The 26,872-nt window shown below is 44.8% G+C and overlaps 1 protein-coding gene across 3 annotated transcripts in view; it reads right to left on the minus strand.

The window, feature by feature from the left end:
• Nucleotides 1-220: 220 nt before the first annotated feature.
• tradd (tnfrsf1a-associated via death domain) overlaps nucleotides 221-26,872 on the minus strand; it is a 59,679-nt gene continuing 33,027 nt past the window's right edge. For all 3 annotated transcript variants that reach the window (XM_072279402.1, XM_072279403.1, XM_072279404.1), the window contains exons 4-5: nucleotides 16,517-16,760; nucleotides 221-7,646 (exon numbers count right to left, since the gene is read on the minus strand). In XM_072279402.1, the coding sequence (XP_072135503.1) occupies nucleotides 7,357-7,646; nucleotides 16,517-16,760 (534 nt within the window). In that variant the 3' untranslated portion in view covers nucleotides 221-7,356. The remainder of the gene's footprint in view (nucleotides 7,647-16,516; nucleotides 16,761-26,872) is intronic.

Consider the following 26,872-nt stretch of genomic DNA (forward strand, 5'->3'; position numbering starts at 1 on the left):
GATCTAGTAACCTCAGTCGTTAGTATTAGTGTGTTATTCCAGAATTATTTGAATTTAAATTTACCAGTGTGCTAGTGGGATTTGAACTTCAGTTTAACAAACTGGGTCTCCGGCTGTGAAAGGCTGCAATTATACCTTCTTATTAGATGGGAGAAATGGAGCTGCAGATTGAGCAAAGTCCAGGCGCCATACAATACCAATAAGACGATGTGTACCACAGTTCAATTTAATAAAACAAATTTTATTTCCTTGTGTGAACTCTTGCATCACAGATAAAGCATTCATCTTCCCCCTTTTAGGTAGGGTTTACAAATAGATGAGCCTGTTTATTACATTCCCTCAATGCTGTCTCACAGTTTCTCCAGGTAAAAGTATTTTGTGCAATCTCTACTTTTCAGTTGTAGTTTTGGTGGCATTGCAGTGGTCATGCTGCGGCAGCCGAAGGCTCAGTGGCTGCACGCCTGCATCCAAGGCCAAGTCGAAATCTGGGTCTGCGGAGACAGGAGGCTGAAGAATACGGGCTCTCTTGGGGTTAGAAGGCAGTGTATGTGCTCAAGTGGGCAGGAGGAACAGGGGCTTGCTTTGCTATTGTTGTTTTCTGTGTTGTTCTGTTGAGAATTGTGGCCACGCTCTGTTGGTGTCAGACTATGTGACGATACTTGTGGCTGCCCCCAGCACAGGGCGTGTTTGTTGTTAATGCAAACAGCACATTTCACTTTTGGTCTAATTTACACGTGAACTTGAATCTTAAAATGACCATGATGAACCTAGAGCCCAATAGTGTCCAAACACTTTTTGGTAGACAATTACAATTATTACAAAGAGATAAGAAACATAAAACACATAGGTGGAAACAAGTCAGTTCACAGGTTGATCACAACAGACAAGTGGGATTTCACATCAACTCTGGCAGACCATGTTTTAACTGTATAACACAGTTTCTACCAGCACCTTGTGTGTTGCTCCAGATTCTGGCATCTGCAGCCTTGAGTCTCCAAACTGGGCATTGATCTTGTATTTACAGCATCCAGATTTAAAAACAGCTCATATAAGTAAGACCTCACCTACACAAGCCTCTTGTGAAATGAGTACTGGCAGCAACAGTTAAGCTCCCTGTATAAAGTCACCTACCTAGCACCAGGTGGACAAGCAGAGACAGAAAACTCTGCAGGAATAAGTCACATTTGTTTTAATTTAATTTAGGGATATACAGCATGGTAACAGAGCATCACGGCCCAACGAGCCCTCACCACCCAATTGCACCCATGGACCGATTAACCTACTGACCCCTATGTCTTTGGAAAGCGCAGCACCCAGAGGAAACCCAAGTGTTAATGGGGAGAACATAAAAACTCCTTACAGTCATGGGAGTTGAACCCCGGCCTTTGGCGCTGTGAAGCGACGTGCTAACCTCCACGCTATCGTGCCACTTGTTGTCAAGGGCGTAGCTTTAGTCAATGTCATGGCACTGCAATTGCAAAGCTTATGTTTTTTACTTTTAGTGAATGCCTGGAGTGTAAGTCATTGGGTATATTTAAAGCAGAGGTTGATAGGCTTTTGACTAGTAATGTGTCAAAGGCTACGGGGAGAACAGGATGTGGAGCAGACTTGATGGGCTAATTCTGCTCCTATGTCTCATGGTCTTTCACTGTAAAGACAGAAAGGTTCTTGCAACCGCTGCACTCACAATCCCCAGCTCTAGCAGAATCCCCATGTAGCTCTGACTTGGCCTTTGCGGGGAAATAACAAGGCTGGAAACTGAAAGCTGATGCTGTAGCCAAAGGATGTTTGAGAAGGACTGGAGGATACCAGTAATCTGTTGGACGCACCAGGGTTGTCCGACTGCCCTCTCAGGGAGGTCCAGCCGTGCTTTCAGCCAAACTGGACACCTCTGACAAGGTGACACTAAGGGAATAGAAGGAGAGGGCAAGAGCACCTGCCAAAGCTTAGAGACACCAGGAGCTTTCAACAAAGGAAACTGTCTTGATGGCTACCAATGGCTACCCAATGGCTCTAGGTGGATGCCATTCCAGAAGCTCGCAAACCAAGCTGGATTGTCCTAATCCACAAAGCAGAGAGTCATGAGCTACTGCATTGTATGAGCACCTGGTAACCAACCCGCTTCAGCCCCAGGCTCAAAATACTCTTCACCACATTCGTGGTGAGGACCCCAAGGAATCAGTGTTCACTAGAATATACTGCAATCCTGCAGCAGAACATCACAAGGGGCCCAAAAGAACCTTCAGCATCTCTACTTTTTATAAGTTCATGTAGATTTAGCATGTGGCCTAAAACTTTGACAAACTTCTGAAGATGAACAGTGGAGAGTATCCTATCTGGTTGCATCACGGCCTGGTATGGAAACACCAAGGTGTTTGGAAAAGGAATGGAAAAGTCTCCCCGAAAATGGTGGATACAGCCCAGTCCATCATAGGAAAAGCCTTCCCTTCCATTGAGTGCATTTACAAGGAGCACTGCCACAAGAAAGCAGCATCCAGCATCAAGGACCCCAACCATTCAGGTCTTATTCTCTTCTCACTACTACAATCAGGCAGGAGGTACAGGAGCCTTAGGTCCCATACCACCAGGTTCAGGAAACAGTTATTACCCTACAACCATGAGGCTTCTGAACTTACAGAATGCTGGAGGAACTCAGCAGGCCAGGCAGCATCTACGGAAAAGAGTAAACCGTCGACGTTTAGGGCCAAGACCCTTCATCAGGATGGATCCCGGCCCGTAACATCGACTGTTTACTCTTTTCCATAGATGCTGCCTGGCCTGCTGAGTTTCTCCAGCATTTAGTGTGCATTGCTTGGATTTCCAGTATCTGCAGTTTCCTTAATACATATTTAATTGCACAATTTGTCTTTTGCCAGTCCTTAATTATGTATAATTTTTCACAAATTCTATTGCATTTCTTTATTTTCTTGTAAATACCAACAAGAAAATTAATCTCAAGGTAGAATATGGTGATGTATACATGCTTTGATAATAAATTTACTTTGACGTTGACTTTGAAAACGGGCAAGCAATTGTGTTTGCAGGTCTGCCTGTGAATTTAATTTGGGGAGAGAGACAAATTGCTCTTATACGCACTGATAAGAAGGGAGTGTTTCCCAGATTTACCTTCTGGTAAAAGACTTACACATGAGCCGAAGTACAGTGGTCAAGGTAGGGAAGGATACGCTCTGTCTAAATAAATAAGCCTCCAAAATAAGGGGCTCCCCTGACGCCAATCCTCAGTCAACAGCACTTGCACTTGAGAGCTAGGAGGAGAGTTTGGTGAACATCAGTGATGAAGTTCTAGCTTTGGTAGACAATACAGCTACCCCAAGTGAGTTTTACTCCAGGATGGCCAAGAATATCCCATTTGCACTGGCTTCAGTGAATGCAAAGACTAAGGGTTCCACTTGGTCAGTAAGGTAAAGACATTTATCTTCAACAATTGAGAAAACTGAAACAGATCAGTAAATTGATTGCATTAAGTTGAACAAGTGGTGTGGAAAACTGGCGTAAGAGGTAAACTGAAACTTCTATGAAAGACTGAGCTGCTCAACACTCACATGATGCCCAGAATGTGCTGCCACATCCTTACAGAAACCTCAAAAAACTGTCTTAGAGAACTGAGACTTATCAAGAAAACAAAGGAAATCATTGGTAAACAGCACAAAACAACAATGGAATCCTGCAGACTGGGAACCTGGATGGAGGGCTGGTCTTCCTAGCTGGAAGTTCAACATTGTTCTGCTGCAAATCAGGAGAAGAATTGCCTACAGCAATCCAAGGGCCAGGTCCCTTTGAGGTGGCAGACAAGGTCTGGTGCAGAATCCGAGGAATCGAGGCCATTTCAGCAGGATGAAGAGACTCCGGTACACAAGAGGCTGACACCACCCTTGCCGAGCGATGGAGGCCGCCTGGTAAATCGGAGTGGGGGGGGGGGGTTGTAGAAATGGGTGGACTTATCGAGTCCAGTATCAGTGTTCAGAGAAGACACACTATCTAACTCATAGGTCACTTGCAAAAACCAGAAGACGCACAAATCCAATGCCCTCCTGCTTAGGTATGACCAGGTGCACCACAGGCTATGGCAGAGCACAACAAACCCAGGCCTGCAGCTGATGAAAGAGCCACTATGGAAGATTAGCATAGACTTCAGCCCAGTGCCTAGCATTAAAAAACATGACTTTAGAGATTCACAAAGGCCAAGGGCTCAGAGGAAGGAATCTGGTGGGAGAGAAGAGTGGAAAAAGAGAAGGGGGAGATCCAGGAGGTGGTGATAGGCAGGTGAGAAAAGGTAAGGGGTCAGTGTGGGGGATAGAAGGAGAAGGGAGGGGGAGGGAAATTATTTTTAACTGGAAGGAGAAATCAATATTCGTACTATCAGATTGGAGACTACCCAGACGGAATATAATGTGTTGCTCCTCCACCCAGCATCTTCTCTCTTCTTTTCCAGCCTTGAAGAAGGACCTCAGCCTGAAAGGTCGACTGTTTATTCATTACCATAGATGCTACCTGACCTGCTGAGCCCCTTCAGCACTTTGTGCGTGTTCCTTTGGATTTCCAGCCTCTGCAGACGAGCTCGTATTTAGGATTAACAGGAGAGTTACTGCAAGTTTTTGTGGATAAGTGGCAGTGCCAGCACCTTCCGCTGCTCGATCTTCATTACAGTTCACCGCAATCACTTGTCCACCTGTAATATTATTGGTCAACTTGCTCCTTCCACAACTCAGTAACTTTTCTCTCTTCCCTTCGCTTTAGGATGCGGGCTCCTGCATTTGGAAGCCTTTCCATTTCAGTGGGATATAGTACCACTCTGTAGAAGGCAACAGCAGCCAAGGTGAGCATGGCAAGATCCCGCAGAACAAAAATGTGACAACTGTTGGGTTCATCTGTTTTCGGAAAAGGCAGCCACTGGTAGGTATTGCCGAGACACCAGAAGGACTCCACTCCACTTTAGGGAGCGCTGTGGGCTCTTTTGCGTTTAGCCGAGGCCCAACAGCGCTACCACAAACACAGCACTTGCGACAGATGAATGCTGAGTGCTCTGTTGTGACACTGGCGAGCTGTCCCCAGCTTGCCCCTGGGTGTGTTGGTTGTTAACGGGAACAACATATTTCACTCTGGTCTGTGTAAAGGGCTCTGCCTCTGTACACTTTTCCTGCAGTGCCACTGTGTTGCAACTAAGCCACCAAAGTTTCAGTGTTTGAGCTAACCTCTGCAGTAAAGGGTGAAAGGAAATTAAAACAGCTACCTTCAGGAAATTAAAACAGCTATCATGCAATGCAACAGCAGACTGCCTTGGCACCTAGGGATTACAGTAGGGATAGCATCAGCACATTCTCTAGGATTCGCTTTCCTCTGTACAGCTGCATTCGCTCTCCCAGCAAGCCATTAAAGTCTGTCACGAGCCTTGTGGCCCATCAGGGCCGGTACTTATGCCGGTTTCCATGGCGTGAAGCAACTGAGAGTACGAGACTGGGTTTTACTGGAGCATTGTGTGGTTAAGTGCCTTGCTCAAGGACACACACGCTGCCCCACCCAAGGCTTGAACCCACAACCTTCGGGTGGCTAGTCCAACACCCTAACCACTTGGCCAAGCGCCATACCCAGCAAACCATATCACTCATTAAAAGAGCTGTAACCCCTGGGGTTCTCACACAACAGCACACGGCAGCTGCAACTGCTGTCAGGGTCACTAACACCAATTACAGGGTGCTCGTCACCGTGCTTCACTGAAGGCCAAGAGTTCTTCGAGATTCACTAGGTCCTTATTTTCCAGAAATTCTCCATCACTGCCTCTATGACAAGGTCATTTAGGAATTCTTTCACCATGCCGATGAACTATGGTGCTTGTTACATCAAATTCCATTCTTACTCCAGGTATTTTATTCATCGAGTCATAGAGCACTACAGCACAGAAACAGGCCCTTTGGCCCATCTAGTCTGTGCTAAACGACCTGCACTGGGACCATAGCCATCCTTACCCCTCCCATCCAAACTTCTCTTCAATGTTGAAATCAAACTCACATCCACCACTTCCGCTGGCAGATTGCTCCACACTCACCGTCCTCTGAGTGAAGATCCCCCTGAAGTTTCCCTTAAACATTTCACCTTTCACCCTCAAACTATGACCTCCAGTTCTAGTCTCACCCAAATTTAGTGGAAAAAGCCGGCTTGCATGTCCCTATGCCCCTCATAATTTTGTACACCTCTATCAAATCTCCTCTTATTCTCCTGCACTCCAGGGAATATACAGGAAAACATAAATATCGAGCCCATCATTTTTTAAATGTTTTTAGGCAAGTTCTAAACTTCAAGGATGCAGCCAGGTCACAGTAGCAGAAGGAATGACATTTTTCAGCACGTTTAGATTTTTATTTTTATTATATTAATTCCCAACTCTCCCATTTCACCGGTAACCCTGGGCAACCTTGAGCCTGTTTAAGGGCAAGAAAGTGGGATAACTGTGATCAACCAAGATTTAAGATTTTTCCAACATGGATTCTACCTTTCACGGATCACTCAGTCGTTCATGTCTCTGCGTTCTGATGCCAGGGATTGCAAGAACTGTGGAATGGAATTCGTTTCACTTCAGGCCTACAGCATTGGTATCTGTCATTCCCAGGAAAGCCCCGAGCAGATGGATGCAAGGGATGCCTGCCAGTGCTGCCCCACCTTCCCAAAACACCCCCTCCCAACATGCCAGCCCTCGACTACAAAATCTGATCCATTTACTGTATATTTTGTGCTGTCCAAGTGCCATCAGTCTAATTAGGCTAATTAATGCTGTATGTAGGGCAGCATTGTGCTGTAGGCCAAGGTCTACCAGGAATTAGATTGGGACTGCTCCTGTTGGTGGCTCACGGCCGGGCAACAGAAGAGATCTTCCCTTCACGATGAGCAACTTTAAAAAAATCAAATGCAGATCAGAATTTGTTCACAGGGAAACAAAAAGCACAAAAATATACACTGCAAGATTGCAGCCTTTCTCTGTAACTGGCATAAAAGATATATTTAGAAACATCTACCTAATTGAAATATATTTGCTCCTCCCCCTAAATTCAGCAACACATGCATACCTTGGCTTGCAAAATCAATGAAGAAAATACTGTAATAGTAATTAAAATACCTCACATTTTTGAAAGTGAGAACTAGATTCAGTGATTGTTCTAAAACTTTGAACATGAAAGGAAGCAGGCTGCTTCCAATACAACACACCTCGGTTATAGATGACATTAGAACAGACGTTACACAGAATGATTAACTTTGATGCAAGGAATAAAACCTTCTGCAGAGCCACAGCCAAGTTTCAGTTTTATGCCTCAGCATTGAAAATTGTATCGTGCACACTTCCAATTAATTATTGTTCAACAACTGATCAGCAATCCCAACCAGTTCACTTTCCTCCAAAGCTCTGATCAGTCGACTCATTGTCGCCTTCTTCCCTTCGCACTGAATGAACTTGAGCAGCATTTGGTACGCCTGTTCATATAATCCTTCCCGCTCGTACTCAAAGGCAATGTTGTCGATGGTGGGATCCCGAAGACCTCGGCAAGTTTTCTGTAAGACGCGCCCAACCTGCTTCCAGTTCCTGCCCACCGACTTGGCAAAGTTACCGTGATCCTGCCCGCTCAATACACGATCACCTGGCATGAAAAGATTCAAAAAAAATTTCCTTAAAAGCCATACTGCTGAACAAAACAGAAAAGAAAGTTTATCAGCAAGGATCCTGTGTGGGCAAAGCTTGCCAGAAGCAAGGGGAGTTACCCTGGCTGATCCCACTTCCCCACTCTCTATGCACTGCTTGTGAGTTGCAGTCCACAATAAAAACTCCATTTCAGGCCCCACCATCTTCTGGCAAATTTCTCCCTGCCTGCCCAATTTCATATAATCTTCGTACCAACTATGTTAAATGGAAGGTGAAGGCCAAAAAGTCACACAGTACAGAAAGAATCCATTCAGTTCACCAACTCCATGAAGCACTCATTTCAAAGTTCAAAGTAAATTTATTATCAAAGTACATATATGTCACCATATACAACCCTAAGATTCATTTCCTTGTGGACATACTCAATAAATCCAAAATGGAATAATAACCACAATAGAATCAATGAAAGACTGCACCTATTTGGGCATTCAACCAGTGTGCAAAAGTCAACAAACTGTAAATACAAAAAGAATGAAATAACAATAAATAAATAAATAAGCAATAAATATTGCGAACGTGAGATGCTGAGCCCTCGAACGTGAATCCATGGGTTACTGCTCCCTGCATGCTAGGAGAAATTTACAGTGGCCAAGGGTGGAATGGTAGAGTAACAGCTGGTGCAACTGCTTTACTGCGCCACCGATCACCGATTGGGGTTCGATTCCTGCCGAGGTTGAGAAGAATTTTGTAAGTTCTTCCCATGAAAGTGAACAGAATTCCTAATTGATGCTAAAATGGTGGGTTTGAAGGAAATACCGTTTCCACTGGAGGGAAAGTAAACTACACATCTGTCTGGGAACCTGGGGCAAGATGCTTTTAGTGGGTGTTAATTTAAAATATGCGCAGAGGGAGGGAGGGAAAAGATGTTGCTGATGATTTTGGAGGTGGTGCTGGTGGCGGGGTGGGAGTGAACTACAGCGGTTTGGTCTGGTTGGATCACATGCACGCTGAATGCTGCTAATCCAAGTAATTCTATTTGAAGAACAGACTAAGAAACTAATTCACTAGGCTGTGATTTTGAGAACTCTGGTTTCAATCTCAACCACAACCCAAAAATGAGAAGTGCATTTCAAAAGATCTCAGCTTCTGAGCTTTGCTGTAATTATATTTGCTGAGGATGTTCTATGAGTCTGTGGTGGCCAGTGCTATCATGTTTGCTGTTGTGTGCTGGGGCAGCAGGCTGAGGGTGGCAGACACCAACAGAATCAACAAAATCATTCGTAAGGCCAGTGATGTTGTGGGGATGGATCTGGACTCTCTCACAGTGGTGTCTGAAAAGAGGATGCTGTCCAAGTTGCCTGCCATCTTGGTCAATGTCTCCCATCCACTACATAATGTACTGGGTGGGCACAGGAGTACATTCAGCCAGAGACTCATTCCACCGAGATGCAGCACAGAGTGTCATAGGAAGTCATTCCTACGGTTGGGCACAGGAGTACATTCAGCCAGAGACTCATTCCACCGAGATGTAACACAGAGCGTCATAGGAAGTCATTCCTGCCTGTGGCCATCAAACTTCACAACTCCTCCCTTGGAGGGTCAGACACCCTGAGCCAATAGGCTGGTCCTGGACTTATTTCATAATTTTACTGGCATAAATTACATATTACTATTTAACTATTTATGGTTTTATTACTATTTATTATTTATGGTGCAACTGTAATAAAAAAACAATTTCCCCCAGGATCAATAAAGTATGACTATGACTATGACTATTTTTGATGGGAGGCATGGGGAAGGGCAGGAGGGAGATTGAAAATTTAGCTGAGTTGTGGAATAACTACAACCTCTCACTCCATGTCAGTAAGACCAAAGATCTGAAAGTAGACTTCAGGAGAGGGAAGCCAGAGGTCTATGAGCCAGCAATCATCGGAGGAAATGAGGTGGAGAGGGTCAGTAACTTTAAATTCCTGGGTTTTATTATCTGAGGACCTATCCTGGATCCAACATATAAATATTATTGCAAAGAAAACACGACGGTGCCCCTCCTTCCTCAGGAATCTGCGGAGATTCTGCACACCATCAAAAACCTTGGCAAACTTCTATAGATGTGTGGGGAAAGTGTGCTGACTGGTTTCATTATGACCTGGTATGGGGACAGCAATGCCTTTGAGTGGAGTCGACCCAGTACATCAGGGGTAAAACCCTCCCAATCACTGAGCACACGTACATGAAACGCTGCTGAAGAAAAACAGCATCCATCATCAAAGACCCTCACCATCAGGCCGTGCTCTTTTCTCGCTCCTGTCATCAGGTAGAAGGTACAGGTGCCTCAAGACTCACACCACCAGGTTCAAGAGCAGTCACTACCCCTCAGCCATCAGGCTCTTGAATAAAAGGACTCTGTTATATTCAGACATCCCACCCTGCAAAAACTCATTTCAGGGAGGTAGCACCATCAATTTGCGGGAGACTTCCGGGAGAGGTGGGATGTCTACAATAGAGTAGCTCCTTAGCAGCCAGCCAGCTAGTTTAAATAACGTTAGCTATGCTAATGAACAAATGACACCTGTTAAACTCAATCACCTCAACATGTCTTTTACAGACTTAACCCACCATGGGCAATAGAAAAGTCACTGTTGCAACCAGTGCAGCGAGCAACACTGTCATTACTTTGACCCCTATCAGGCAGGAGTACGCATTAGTGTAGTCTGGGGTGACGTACGTTTTATATTTTTTTTGGAACACTCTGCCACGGCACGCTCTGGCTCGCGCTCTCTCTCTCGTGGTCACTTGCGCGCTCTCAAGCGCTCTCGCTTGCTTTCTCTCTCGCTCGCTTGCTTGCTCTCGCTCTCTCTCGCGCACTCTCTGTCTCATGGCCGCTCTCGCGCTCTCTCTTGCTTTCTCTCACTCGCTCTCAAAAAAATTGATTTCCGTGATATTGTATATAATTTGCGGGTGTCAGGGAGCCACTATTAATATGCGGGAGACTCCCGGAACTTCCGGGAGAGGTGGGATGTCTGTATATTGTTGTTTCATGCTCATTATTTATTGCTATTTATTTATTATCTGCATTTGTACAGTTTACGGATCCTGCTTACAGTTACTGTTACATAGATTTGCTAAGTATGCCCACAAAAAAAGAATCTCAGGGTTGATTGTCTATTGTGACATGTATGTACTCTGATAATAAATTTTACTTCGACTTTGGAAGAAAGGGGAAAGAGAAAGAACACAATAATTACATCCACAAGCATACCATACTATTTGCTTATTACATACAGATATGTACGCAAAAAGTATTTTAACTCTCCCTTATTTCATGATTTTGCTCTCATCTCTGATTCTCTTTTAACCGATTACTGTAGTATATACCCAGACCCAAAAACAACCAGTAATGACCACCTTAATGGCAACATTAGCCAGAGATCTGGTAAGTCAGTTATCTGGGGCACAGTGTTGTTTCCGTGGGGCAATTTAAAAGAATTTGACCTCAGTGGCCCACCAGACATTCAGTCTGGCTTCAAGCACCAACATAGCTAGAGAACAGGAGAAAGTTCTACGGAGTGAATATAGGGAGTTAGGTAGAAGGTTATAGGAACGATGTCAAGGGCTGTAATCTCTGGATTCTTCATGGTGCCACATGCTAGTCAGGGTAGGATAGAAGGTCAGTGTAGATGACTGCTTGTTTGAGAAGGTGGTGCAGGGATTCAGACTCTGGGGCCATGGGGATCTCTTCGGGGGCAGAGGAGGAAGGGAATGATATCCTGGCGGGGAGATTTCTTCGAGCAACTCGGAAGGATTTCAGTTATCTGACAGCAGGGATGGGATTCAAAACATTCGTGTGGCAGACAGGAAAGGCAAAAGATAGTAGTTAAAGCAAGCAAGTTCAGTAGGTAGGGCAGGCAGGGCAAGATGGGGAATGAAAGTCTGATAAACTAACCTTGTTTATTCTACTGCAAGAAGCCTGGCAGGCGGAGCAGGCGAATGCGGGGCACGTAAAGTTGCATGGGGCTGGGACATTACACAAACGTGGTTCAGGGACCGGCAGAGTTCAAGGACAGCCTGGTCATGTTGAAGTGAGGAGCAAGGCTGAAAAGAATGGAAAAGGTTACTGAGGGTTTTGGTCAGGAACAGGAGGAGGCACAGGAAAAGGTCAGTCCTCTTTCTGTTTACGCTGTCAATTCTCTTTAACACCATAAAAACTTCATTCAAATCCTCTTCATTTCAGGAAAATGAGCCTGATTATTGTTATCTCTAACCATTCATAGTTTAATTTTGGTAGATCTGCAGAGTCGTAGAGTACTGCAATACAGGGCAAGCCTTTCGGTCCATCTAGTCCCTGATCTTCCGTCTAGTCCCTGTACCCGGACCACATCACTTCAAACCCCTCCCTTCCATGTGCCCTCTAAACTTCCTTTAAATTAAATTAAATCCACAGCGCAGAATTAAGAAGTTTTTCTATAGATTTCCTACAAATATTTCACCTTACACCCTAAACATATGACTTCTGGTCTAGTCTCACCCAACCCGTAGGGAAAAAAATCTGTACAAAATCACGCCATCTATACCCCTCATAATTTTGTATACCTTTATAAGATCTCCCCTTATTCTTGTACGCTCCAGGGAATAAAGTCCTAACCAATCCAACCTTTTCCTATAACCCAGTCCAAGCAACATCCTTAAAATTTTATGGACAACTGTGATGAAACAAACACCGATATAAGGGATATAGGAGCACATTTACGAGAGAACTCAGGACGACAAAAAGAGGACATAAAATAGGTCTGGCAAATAAGGTAAAGGGGAATCCCAAGAGTCTGCATAATATTTCATGGCATCCGGGGACAAGGACCGAAGGCCCGAGGGTGGCCTGTCCTGGTTTTGGAGGCCTGTACGTAAGACACACGGGCAGAATTAGGCCTTTCAGACCATCCAGTCTTCTCTGCCATTCCATCATGGCTGATCCTGGATCCTATTCAACCCCATACACCGGCCTTCTCACCATATCCTTTGATGCCCTGACTGATCAGGAAACGATCGATTTTCACTTTAAATATACCCACGGACTTGGCCTCCACCGCAGCCTGTGGCAGAGCATTCCACAGATTCACTACTCTCTGGCTAAAAATATCCTCCTTACCCCTGTTCTAAAGGGTCGCCAATCAATTTTGAGGTCCGTGCCCTCTAGTTCTGGATACCCCTACCATGTGGAAACATCCTCTCCACATCCACCTTATCTAGTTCTTACAACATTTGATAGGTTTCAGTGAGATCCCCCCGCATTCTTCTAAATTCCAGTGAGTACAGGCCCAAAGCTGCTAAACGCTCCTCATATGTTAACCTCTTCATTCCCGGAATCATCCTTGTGAACCTCCTCTGGACTCTCTCCAGTGACAACACATACTTTCTGAGATATGGGGCCGAAATCTGTTGCAATACTCCAAGTGCAGCCTGACCAGTGTCTTTTAAAGCCTCACCATTAACTTTTTGCTTTTATATTCTAGTCCCCTTGAAATAAATGCCAACATTGCATTTGTCTTCTTTACCACAGACTCAACCTGTAAATCAACCGTCTAGGAGTCTTGCACGAGGACTCCCAAGTCCCTCTGCACCCTTGATGTTTGAACTTTCTCCCCATTTAGATAATACTCCGCAATATTGTTCCTTTTACCAAAGTGCATTTTCATACATTGCCCAACACTGTTTTTCATCTGCCACTTCTTTGCCCATTCTTCCAATTTGTCTAAGTTTTGCTGCAATTGCATTGCCTGCTCAGCACTACCTACCACTCCACTGCAAACTTGCCACAAAGCCATCAATTCCACAATGGGTGGTGACGAGGGTGGGTAAGGGTGTTGTTTTGCAGTTGTTGTCTTGCTTTCTTTTGTGTCGTTGTTACTGCTTGTGTTGTTCTGCAGAACATCGTGGGCATCCTATAGTGTCGCCAGAATGTGTGGAGACACTTGCGGCAGCCTCCAGCACATTGTCGGTTGTCAACACAAAGGACAGATTTCACTGTATTTCTCTATGTACACCCATGTGGTAAATCAACCCCAATCTGAAGTACATAAAGAGCAAAAGGGTAACTTGGAAGAGCGTAGATCCACTTCATGTGGTTGTCTGTGCTTGGAGCCACAAGAGGCGGGAGAGATATTAAATGAATATATCTAGTCTGTGTTTACTGTGACGATCACGGAAGGTGGCAAGTTCAGGAAAGAGAACTGTGATGCCTTGAAATATAGCCACATTATAAAAGAGAAGGTGCTGGCTATCTTAAAGTTCATAAAAGTAGATTAAAAATCCAGACCATGTGTATCATAGTCATTATAAGAGGGAAGTGAAGAAAATACTGGGGCCACAGCAGTGATTATTGGATCTTCTTTGCCAAGGCTGAGGTACTGGAAGACTACAGAGTGGCTAATGTTATTTAAAGAAGGCTGCAGAGGGCAACTTAGGGAACATATGGTCAGTGGGAGATTTACTGGACAGACAGGGCATACTTGTGTTTGGAAAGGTAAGGTCTGATTAGGGATCGTAAGCATGGGTGGTACCTCGCTGAATTGGATTGTTTGTTTTGAGAAGGTGACTTAGAGGATCGATGAGGACATGGACTTTGACAAGGTCCTGCACGGTCAGCTGATCCAGGAGGATCGAGCACACGGGATCCACAACAAATTAGTCAACCAGATACAAAATTGAGGGTCGGAGGGTGGTAGTGGAGGGCTCTTTATCATTTTGAGAGCCTGTGACCAGCAGTGTATCACAGGGATAGGTGTTAGGTCCTCTGCTGTTTGTCATCTATATTAATGATTTCAATGAGAATATAGTTGGCATGGTCGGTAAGTTTGCAGGGGACACCAAAATAGGTGACAGAGTGGACAATGAAGTTAACTACAATTACAACAACATCCAGACCAGGGGCTCCCAACCTTTTTTGTGCCATGGACCCCCTACCATTAACTGAGAGGTCTGTAGTCTCCAGGTTGGGAACTCCTGATCTAGACTAACTTGGGAAGTGGGCCAAAGAAGGCAGATGGAACTTAACGCTGTCAAATTGGAAGTGCTTTATTTTGGGAAGTTGAACCAGGACAAGTCTTACACAGTAAATGGCAAGGTGCTGAAGAATATTGCAGAACAGAGAGACCCAGAGGTACAAGTACATACTTCCCTGAAGGTGGTGATATAGGTAGGCAGGGTCATGTAGAAGCACACAAAGGAAACCCATGAGGTCAGAGGGAGAGTGTACAGACAGCAGCAGGAACTGAACGTGGGTTACTGGCACTGCAGAGAATTAGAATCAGAATCAGGTTTATCATCTCCAGCATGTGACGTGAAATTTGTTAATTTAGCAGCAGCAGTTCAATACAATACATAATCTAGCAGAGAGAGAAAATAATAATAATAATAAATAAAATAAAGCATAATAATAAACAAGTAAGTAAATCAAATACGTATATTGAATATTTTTTAAAATGTGCAAAAACAGAAATACTGTGCATTAAAAAAAGTGAGGGAGTGTCCAAAGCTTCAATGTCCATTTAGGAATCAGATGGCAGAGGGAAAGAAGCTGGTCCTGTGCTAATTGCTACACTACCTTGTCACCCTCCCACCTCCCCAGATGAAGAAAGTGGTTTGAAGGAAACTTGGATAGGGACATGGTGGAAAAGGTTTAGAGGAATATAGCCCAAACTCAGGCACATGGGACTAGCTCAGGTAGGCAACTTGGTCAGCATGGACAAGATGGGCCGAAGAACCCGTCTTTGCTTTCTATAACTCTTTGATCTCACGCTACACGTGAACCGTCTCTAGCAAGCACAATAACATCAGCATCAATTCAGAAAGAAGACCACATCCTGTTGATACAGCACCTACCAGGTCACTGACAAAACTGCTGAGATGTGAGAAACAGGCATACCAGATCACCTCAAGATCTGACGATAGCATTCTTCGAAATTAATTTAGCTGTTAATTAAATTGTGGTAGCAACAGTCAGAGACACTATATTGAAATGTGGTAATTACATAGCAAGGCACTTAAAAATAAAAGATGCAATTAAATACCCAAAGCTCATCAGCAGCTCCTTCTAAATTTGCTTTTTGTCCACAAAATGTGGTGGAAAGAGCCCAGTCCGTCGCAGACAGAGCCCAGTCCGTCACAAACAAAAGCTTCCCTACCACTGAGCACACCTACAGACAGAATCAGCAGCCACAAGAAAGCAGCGTCCAATCTCAAAGATCCCTTCCAACCAGGCAATGCTCTCTTCTCGCTGCTGCCATCAGCCAGGAGTACAGGAGCCTTAGGTCCCACACCAAGTTGAGGACCAGGTATTACTTTTAACCATCAGGCTCCCGATCCAGCATGGGTAACTTCACTTACCTCAGCACCGAACTGATTCCATAACCTATGGACTCAATTTCAAGGACTCTACAACTCATGTTCTCAGCATTTATTTGTTTATTTTGCACAGTTTGTCTTTTGCACTTCAGGTGTTTATGCACAGTTTCTTCATTGATTCTGTGGAATGTCTTTGCTTTACTGAGAATGCCGACTAGAAAATAAATCTCAAGGTAGTATATGGTGACATATATGTACTTTGATAATAAATCTACTCTGAACTTTGATTTACTTTCCACAGGGACCGCAGTTACGACATGATAACTGAAGATGCCAATGCCCTCCAAAATACATCAGATCAGTTCAGGGCGATAAAAGGATCCACGGCACTTCAAACTGAACAAGAGTCCTGACACAGTGGGATGGGGAGAGCAACCAGCCAAACCAAAACACCTCAAAAATCACAAGGAGGCCAACAAAATTGTAACAATGGAAACTCGGTACCCACCAATAACTGGAGCCAATACTCACCAAAGAAAACCCCTTGGAATTCAAACATGTTTGCTGAGGGCAATGAGTTCCCATTTATCTGGTTGGCTGTCGGAGATGAAACTGAAGGCGGAGAGGATGGAGACAGAGATTCGGGTACTGAGTATATTCCCGAAGCTTTCTCATGCTGTACATTCGAATCTTGACAGATGGGTCCACATTCAAGCACCATCTGCCTGATGTCTGCTTCCAGTCTGCTAACATCATCATCTCGGAGATGGTTGGGCTGAAATAGGGAAAGAAACCTTAATCATTTGAAAAGCCAGGTCAGTTACACAGAGAAGATTGAGAAATCAGGCTAAAAGGCTTAATGACAGAGACCTGAATGGTGGTAAGGGAGGAAGTGTAAGGGCATGTGTAGCACTTGTTCCGCTTACAAGGATAAGTGCCAGGAGGGAGATCGGTGGGGAGGGATGGGGGGACGAATGGACAAGGGAGTCGCGTAGGGAGCGACCTGAATGGTGGTAAGAGAGGAAGTCCTGTGCTCCCGATGTGGCCTTCTATATATTGGCGAGACCCAACGCAGACTGGGAGATCGTTTTGCTGAACACCTACGCTCTGTCTGCCACAGAAAGCAGGATCTCCCAGTGGCCACACATTTTAATTCCACATCCCATTCCGATATGTCTATCCACGGCCTCCTCTACTGTAAAGATGAAGCCACACTCAGGCTGGAGGAACAATACCTCATATTCCGTCTGGGTAGCCTCCAACCTGATGGCATGAACATTGAGTTCTCAAACTTCCCCTAATGCCCAACCTCCCCCTCGTACCCCATCCGTTATTTATTTATATACACACATTCTTTCTCTCTCTCTCCTTTTTCTCCCTCTGTCCCTCTGACTATACCCCTTGCCCATCCTCTGGGTTTTTCCCCCCTCTCCCTTTTCCTTCTCCCTAGGCCTCCTGTCCCATGATCCTCTCATATCCCCTTTGCCAATCACCTGTCCAGCTCTTGGCTCCATCCCTCCCTCTCCTGTCTTCTCCTATCATTTTGGATCTCCCCTCCCCCTCCCACTCCCACTTTCAAATCTCTTACTAGCTCTTCCTTCAGTTAGTCCTGACGAAGGGTCTCGGCCCGAAACGTCAATTGTACCTCTAGAGATGCTGCCTGGCCTGCTGTGTTCACCAGCAACATGTGTGTTGCTAAAAGGCTTAATGTTACCTTGCAACAGCCCAAGGAGAAGAATACTGTTCGTCAGTGTTATAGGCACAGAACATAGCTCACAAGTAACATCAAAAAGGAAGTTTTCTTTATTTACAACTACAGGTTTCTCTCGCCATCCGAAGGTAGAGCATTCCATGAAACGGTTCGTAAGCCGGAATGTCGTAAAGCGAAGAAGCAATTGCCATTTATTTATATGGGAAAGTTTTGTGAGCTTTCGCAGACCCAAAAATAACCTACCAAATCATGCCAAATAACACATAAAACCTAAATTAACAGTAACATATAGTAAAAGCACGAATGATATGATAAATACACAGCCTATATAAAGTAGAAATACTTTTCCACAACCATTGCCTGCACTGTTCCCATAGCGAAAATCTCACGCAAATACTTTAAGCTATGAAGCTGCCAAATCATACCAAATAACACGTAAAAATACACAGCCTATATAAAGTAGAAATAATGTATGTACAGTGTAGTATCACTTACGGGAATCGGGAGGACAGTGTAGAGCACACTGATGATGGTGTGTTAGACTGAGTCGTCAGAGTTTGGGTGGTGCAGTGGTCCCCACCCTCTGGGCAGTGAACTGATACCGATCCACGAAGCATGCAGGGGTACAGCGGTAGGCGGGAGGCACACAGCACATCTTTAAGAAAAAAGCCGAAATAAACATGCTAATTAATTAGGTGCCATCCGGCACGTAATTGTCGGCCCAGATCAGAGGTGATTGCCGATTGCGTTGCCCCTGATCTGGGCCGACAATTACGTGTCGGGCGGCACCTAATTAATTAGCATGTTTATTTTGGCTTTTTTCTTAAAGATGTGCTGTGTGCCTCCCGGCTACCGCTGCATTCTCCGCAAATCAGTATCTGTCCGCGGCCTGGGGTTGGGGTGGTGGGACACTGGGGTGTCATCTCGTCGTCTGTTTCCATTAGAGCAGGCAGCTCATCTTCTCCTATGACTGCCCGCCTCGATGTCGAAGGTCGAGGTTCGCCGTCTGCTGTGGCTGATGTGGAAAGCTTGCTTGACTGCTGAGCCTCGCGCATTTGTCTATCATACAGTTCTTTGTAAGGACTCAAACCATCCTGCAAATTTCCCCTAAACCTACGTACCCTTTCAAAATTAAAGTCGTACTTTATCATTGCAGTGAAACTCTCACGCAGTTGCTTCACGTTCAGTTCGCTACTGCATTCGGTTTTGATTGTTATCCTTTCCTCTTCCCATTGCATTAGCTCTTCATCTATCAGTTCTTGGTCATGGGATGCCAAAACCTCTTCAACATGATCTTCGTCAGCTTCCACAAGCCAAACTCACATTGTCCTCACTTCGTTCACCACGATCGAAACGCTTAATTATGTCTAGTTTTACGCTAAGTGTAACACCCTTACGAGCTCTTTCAGGCTTTTCCAATACCTTAGAACTCATCTTGCTAACGGCTGCTCACAGGCACGTGTTTAAGCAATGCCGGCTAGAATGTCGTTCTGAATCCGGGGGAGAGCGGCTGCTCGGGGCGCACGCTGCCTTTTATCGCGCACTGCTTTTCTCGCATGCTGTTTTTTTTCCTAACAGTGAAAACACCTTCTGTTAGCGAAAACAGGGAACTAATGTAGGTCTTTCGTAACAGTGAGGTTTCGTAAAGCGAATGTTCGAAAAGCGGGCGACACCTGTATATGAATTATACTCTGCACAATTTCTGATGAAATGAAATAGAAAAGGAATTTACTGTTCTTTTCACATCTTTAGACAAACTCCAAGCCCTTTTTTGTTTTAATTTTATTTATAGGATTTCGACATTGAAACCAGTATTTATTGTCCATCCCTCATTGTGCTCTACGAAGTCATGGTGAGCTTTTTCAAACCACCAGTAATCCTACAGTGCCAGCTGGAGGAGCCAGCAGAGGTGAGGTGGCATCCACACCAGACTTCGAGGTGTGGGTTCGAATACACGCTTGCTATGTGTGCTGGGTTGAGCGTCGAGCTAGCAACTTGGCCCTGTAAAACACAGATAAATTCTGAAGAAACAGCAAGGTTGCCGCCTGATGCGCCACAAGGCGCGGAGAGGAACAACAGTGCAGATGAGCAACGAGCTTGCCTGATCTAGAACTCCGACATTTTAAACCTTCCTTTGGCCTCCTTTGTTATGAAGGAAACAACCCAGACCTCTTCCCAACCAAAGTGCTCCAGACCCGGCAATCCTCTATGGTTGCATTCCACTGGATGGCGCAGCACCATCGTGGTTAGCCTAAAGCACCAGTAAACCAGGTTCAATTCCCGCCGCCGTCTGTAAGAGGTTTATACATTCTTCCCGTGACCGTGTGGATTTCCTGCAGGTGCTCCGACACCTCCCACATCCCAAAGACGCACAGGTCAGCAGGTTAATGGGTCACATGGGTGTAAGTGGGCAGTCAGGGCTCGTTGGGTGAGAAGGGCCTGTTACCGAGCCGTATCTCTCTAAATTAAATCCACATCCTACCTGCAATGTGCTGATCGGAACAGCCCGTGGCACATTAAAGGAGGGCTAACTAGTTTTTTGCTTAAAGGAAAAGTTCAAGCAGAACCTCAAACATTCTGCTCTGGCTAGTTAGCATCAGAGAGTCGTAGAAAAGTACAGCACAGAACCAGGCCCTTCGGCTGAAGGTTTTCCCACCGCCAATACCCATGCACAAGTTCGTGATATAAAACATGTCCTCATTTTCCACAAAGGAGAGAAGCACGGACTTCCCGTGGATAAACAAAAAAATGCTGTTATCAGTCAGAGCCCTCTCCTATGAGCCCAATGTACCCCGAACACAAATATGCCCTAAAAGCATCAACATGCATTAATGAGCAGGTTAAACATTTATATACCTAAAAAGGAAATAAAAAATGTTAAAAAACTACTTCCACTGAAATTTGCAAGCTCTGATAGAGACGAACAGCACAATGTGGGGCTGGGTAAAGGACGCCCATTCGATTAATAAAGTGCAGGGAAGAAGCTACCTGCTACCAGGGGTTTGCAAATTGATCAGCATATTTATGCAGACAATGATTGTCTCCTCCATGTTTACACGTACAGGATGAGGCACAGGACCAACTTCACAGGCATGTGCATCCGAGGACAGCCAAAATCAGCAGATATCAAGGGCTAAATACACTTCAAAAAGGGAGCAAGGACAAAGACCCTTGAAAGCTTGCTGACGGTAGTCTCCCAGCCACAGCACCCTGCTTGGACAATTTAACAGAATACTGGAAAGACATGGTGCCGGGATCGGAGGCGAGAGCTAATTTTGCTCACTCTCCTGTGATATTCACTCCCCTCTCCATGGCGCAAAAAAAATCTCAAGGTTATATAATTTATACATACTTTGATAATAAAAGTACTCTGAAATCTCAGCTGTCAATTTGGCACCCACTCTCGAATCACACGTGGATTTTGCTTTTCTGATTTGTCTGAAAATGTATCAAACACTGTTCCTTTATCAATTACCTTCCGTACATTTTCTTTGGTTATGAGCCCTTCTGCCACACTCAGAACATCTTCTCTATTTCTCCTTCAGTCATGAGGTAAGGTGACTATTCAATCACCTCTTGATCCTATTTGGTCCAAGAGGCACCAGCACAACCTCTCCAGTCTGGTTACTTTGGTATCATTCTAGAAAATCCCTATCACACCTTCTCCAAGCTTGGGCAATTCTGCCTAGAAGCCTAATATTCAAAAATCATCCTCTGCCCAGCTGATAACTAGCTAACGTTTATCGTGGTTTAGCATTAGACTTTGTCATTTATTCCCTGGAGGGAGGAGCCCACCAGCCTTTTCCACGGACATCACAATTTCTTGTGCACCTGACTGTTATTGCATTTCTGATTTTTTGGCTCATTGGCACTATGTAATATCACACCCTGTATGCACAAGTTTTTTTTTAACACAAGTCAAAAACTGATCCTAATACCAGCTCTTGAAGATCAACAGAATATATCCCTGCAGTCTGGAAGTTGTATCACATCCCTTCATGACCAACTTCCTTTCCATGGTGCCAAGGAATGAGAAGACCATGGAACAATAAATTCTGGCGTAACACAGGGAACATAGCCCATTTGCACAAGACCAGGATCTACAAACACCAATGCAATGGTGACCAGCCTCCTTCCCCTTCCCTTCCCTTCATACCATGGTCCACTGTCCTCTCCTATCAGATTCCTTCTTCTTCAGCTCAGTACCTCTTCTACCTATCACCTCCTAGCTTCTCACCTCATCCCCACTCCCCCATGCATAAGGCCATAAGACACAAGAGGAGAATTAGTCCATTCAGCCCATTGAATATGTTCCACCATTCAATCATGGCAGATTTATTATCCACCCCAATCCCATTCTCCAGCCTGCTCCATGTAACCTTTGACACCCTCACTAATCAAAAACTTATCAAACTGTTTTAAATATACCCAGTGACCTGGTCTCCACACAGCTGACTGTGGCAAAGAATTTCATAGATTCACCACCCTCTTGCTAAAGAAATTCCTCCTTTTCACTGTTCTAAAGGAATGTCCTTCTGTTCGGAAGCTGTGCTCTCTAGTGCTGGACTTGCCCACTGTAGGAAGCATCCTCTCTACATCCACACTATCAGGGCCTTTCAGTATTCGTTAAGCTTCAGTGAGATCTCCCCTCATTCTTCTCAACTCCAGGTACATAGCCATCAAATGGTCCTCACGTGTTAACCCTTTCATTCTCAGAATAATTCTCATGAACCTCCTCTGGACCCGAATAATCTCTTCTCGGCTTCCAGCCAGGTACAGGTATCGATTTTAACCAACGTTTTGCAATAAACCACCATCTTCATCAGGGATGATGCCCGGGCATGTCTAGTCTGGTGGTATTTATACCCCTGTAGTCTGTCCCTCCTGATGGGTTAGTCTTTGTCCAATCAGGTTTCCGCTCTCCCACCTTGTTTAAAGTCAAATTCCAGTTCTTACTTAGAAAGGGACCTTAATCTTGGTTGAAATTCTTTTCCTCGAGTCTTCTTTCAATGGTTTCCTTTACCAGGCGGTCCCAAAGCCACTGGCACAGCACCGTCGTTTTGTGCCATCAAAGTCAATCCTACGGCCATTGCAAATGCAGTATTCTGCTACCATCGATTTCTCCGGATAACCCAAATGGATACATCTCCTGTGCTCTTTGATATGGGTTTCCACTGTGTGTCCCGTCTGGCTGATATACGCTGCTCCGCATTCATAGAAACATAGAAAATAGGTGCAGGAGTAGGCCATTCGGCCCTTCGAGCCTGCACCGCCATTCAGTATGATCATGGCTGATCATCCAACTCAGAATCCTGCACCAGCCTTCCCTCCATACCCCCTGATCCCTTTAGCCACATGGGCCATAACTAACTCCCTCTTAAGTATAGCCAATGAACTGGCCTCAACTGTTTCCTGTGGCAGAGAATTCCACAGATTCACCACTCTCTGTGTGAAGAAGTTTTTCCTAATCTCGGTCCTAAAAGGCTTCCCCTTTATCCTCAAACTGTGACCCCTCGTTCTGGACTTCCCCAACATCGGGAACAATCTTCCTGCATCTAGCCTGTCCAATCCCTGTAGAATTATATACGTTTCAATCAGATCCCCCCTCAATCTTCTAAATTCCAACGAGTATAAGCCTAGTTCATCCAGTCTTTCATCATATGAAAGTCCTGCCATCCCAGGAATCAATCTGGTGAACCTTCTTTGTACTCCCTCTATGGCAAGGATATCTTTCCTCAGATTAGGGGACCAAAACTGCACACAATACTCCAGGTGTGGTCTCACCAAGGCCTTGTACAACTGCAGTAGTACCTCCCTGCTCCTGTACTCGAATCCTCTTGCTATGACTGCCAGCATACCATTCACCTTTTTCACCGCCTGCTGTACCTGCATGCCCACTTTCAATGACTGGTGTATAATGACACCCAGGTCTCGTTGCACCTCCCCTTTTTCTAATCGGCCACCATTCAGATAATAATCTGTTTTCCTATTTTTGCAACCAAAGTGGATAACTTCACATTTATCCACATTAAATTGCATCTGCCATGAATTTGCCCACTCACCTAACCTATTCAAGTCACCCTGCATCCTCTTAGCATCCTCCTCACAGCTAACACTGCCGCCCAGCTTCGTGTCATCCGCAAACTTGGAGATGCTGCATTTAATTCCCTCATCCAAGTCATTAATATATATTGTAAACAACTGGGGTCCCAGCACTGAGCCTTGCGGTACCCCACTAGTCACTGCCTGCCATTCTGAAAAGGTCCCGTTTATTCCCACTTTTTGCTTCCTGTCTGCCAACCAACTCTCTATCCACATCAATACCTTACCCCCAATACCGTGTGCTTTAAGTTTGCACACTAATCTTCTGTGTGGGACCTTGTCAAAAGTCTTTTGAAAATTCAAATATACCACATCCACTGGTTCTCCCCTATTCACTCTACTAGTTACATCCTCAAAAAATTCTATGAGATTCGTCAGACATGATTTTCCTTTCACAAATCTATGCTGACTTTGTCTGATGATATCACCGCTTTCCAAATGTGCTGTTATCACATCTTTGATAACTGACTCTAGCAGTTTCCCCACCACCGATGTTAGGCTAACCAGTCTATAATTCCCTGGTTTCTCTCTCCCTCCTTTTTTAAAAAGCGGGGTTACATTGGCCACCCTCCAATCCTCAGGAACTAGACCAGAATCTAACGAGTTTTGAAAAATTATCACTAATGCATCCACTATTTCTTGGGCTACTTACTTAAGCACTCTGGGATGCAGACCATCTGGCCCTAGGGATTTATCCGCCTTTAATCCCTTCAATTTACCTAACACCACTTCCCTACTAACATGTATTTCCCTCAGTTCCTCCATCTCACTAGACCCTCTGTCCCCTACTATTTCTGGAAGATTATTTATGTCCTCCTTAGTGAAGACAGAACCAAAGTAATTATTCAATTGGTCTGCCATGTCCTTGCTCCCCATAATCAATTCACCCGTTTCTGTCTGTAGGGGACCTACATTTGTCTTAACCAATCTTTTTCTTTTCACATATCTATAAAAGCTTTTACAGTCAGTTTTTATGTTCCCTGCCAGTTTTCTCTCATAATCTTTTTCCCCCTTCCTAATTAAGCCCTTTGTCCTCCTCTGCTGAACTCTGAATTTCTCCCAGTACTCAGGTGAGCCACTTTTTCTGTCTAATTTGTATTCTTCTTCTTTGGAATTGATATTATCCCTAATTTCCCTTGTCAGCCACGGGTCATTGTTGTCATTCACAGGGAATCCTGTAAACACCAGCCGACCTGAGTCCCAGGTCATCTTTGACCCTCATGAGCTGTGATTCCTCTGTGCCCTCTCCAATACCAGCCCAGCCTTTCTCAGATAATGGGCCAAAAATTGCTCGTGATACTCCGTGTGGTCTAACCAATACCTTATGAAGCCTCAGCATTACATCCTTGCATTTATATTCTAGTCCTCTCAAATTGAATGCTAACATTGCATTTGCCTTCCTTACCACTGACTCAACCCGCTAGTTGACCTTTAGGGAATCCTGCATGAGGACTCCCAAGATCCTTTGCACCTCAGATTTCTGAACTTTCTCCCCATTTAGGAAGTAGTCTATGCCTTTATTCCATTTACCAAAGTACACTATATTCCATCTGCCACTTCTTAGCCCATTCTCCTATTTATCTAAATCCTTCTGCAGCCGCCCCGTTTCCTCCCTGCCCCTCCACTTATCGTCATATCGTCCAGAAACCGGGCCACAAAACCATCCAAATCATCGACATATAATGTGAAAAGAAGCAGTCCCAACACCAACACCTGCGGAGCACCACTATTCGTCAGCAGCCAACCAGAAAAGGCCCCCTTTATTCCCACTCTTTGCCTCCTGCCAGTCGGACAATCTTTTATCCATGCTAGTATCTTTCCTGTAATCCCATGGGCTCTTATCTTGTTTAGCATCCTCAGTTGTGCTACTTTGTCAAAGGACTTCTGAAAATCCAGATGAACAACGTCTACGGGCTCTCCTTTGTCTATTCTGCCTGTTATTTCCTCAAATAACTCCAACAGATTTTTCAGTTAAGGAAACTATGCTGACTATGGCCTATTTTATCATGTGCCTCCAAGTACCATAAAACTGAATAATGGACTCACCTACCCACCTTGCCCCTCATCTGGTTTCACCTATCACCTGCAAGCTTGTACTCCTTCCCCTCTCCCATTTTCTTATTCTGGCTTCTTCCCCCTTCCTTTCCAATCCTGATGAAGGGTTTTGGCCCAAAATGTTGACTGTTTATTCCTTTCCATAGACGCTAACTGATCTGCTGAATTCCTCCAGCACTTTGTGGGTGTAATTTTGCAAAATTATTTAAGATCTGGTCGCAAAGTGACACTGCTTGTACTCCATTCCCTCCCCCATCTTGTTATTCTGCCTTCTTCCTCCTTCCGGCCATCATTTATTCCTCTCCCTAGATGCTGTCTGATCTGCCGAGTTCCTCCAGTATGTAACAACGTTTGTAACAATGACCAATTTTTCCTCAGTAATTATCGTTGAGGCAAACAGGTGAAGACGGATCTCTGAAGTGGTGCCCTGGGATCTGCTCCTTCCTGCCGGGGTGATTTAATATCTCAACTAAAACAAAAAGTCTCTCCAGCCGTGTCACCTTCCAACCAGATTTTGAATCACTTGCAGAATTAGAGAGAAGAAGAAAATTTTTCTGAGGGTTAATAAAGATCCGGCTTTTAAAGATCTAGGTTGAAGATCTGGGTTTTAAGGAGATGTTGGCGAGTCAAACAAGATTCCACAGATACATCATGGAAACAAAGTGGTTAACGCATCGCTTTCCAGCAGGCAGCTGTACGGTTAGGGTTTCATTACCACTGCGGTCTATCAGGAATTTGTACGTTCTTCCCCTGACCGGGTGCGTTTTCTCCGGTTTCTTCACGTGCACGGTTAAGGGTGCTGAGTTGTAGATATGCTCTGCTGCCACCAGAAGCAAGCCAACACTTGCAGGCTGCCTTGCACAATCCCCACTGATTTCATTTGATGCAAACCAACGCATCCCACTCCATATTTGATACACATGCGACGACTAAAAGCTAATTGTTAATCTTTCAAAAGACAGACCTGTTCAGAAAGGACGAGCTTACACACAATTAGGATAAAGCTAGGGCGTGGGGCT

This window comes from Mobula birostris, chromosome 15 (genome assembly GCF_030028105.1).
Source record: "Mobula birostris isolate sMobBir1 chromosome 15, sMobBir1.hap1, whole genome shotgun sequence".
Lineage (NCBI taxonomy): Eukaryota > Metazoa > Chordata > Chondrichthyes > Myliobatiformes > Myliobatidae > Mobula > Mobula birostris.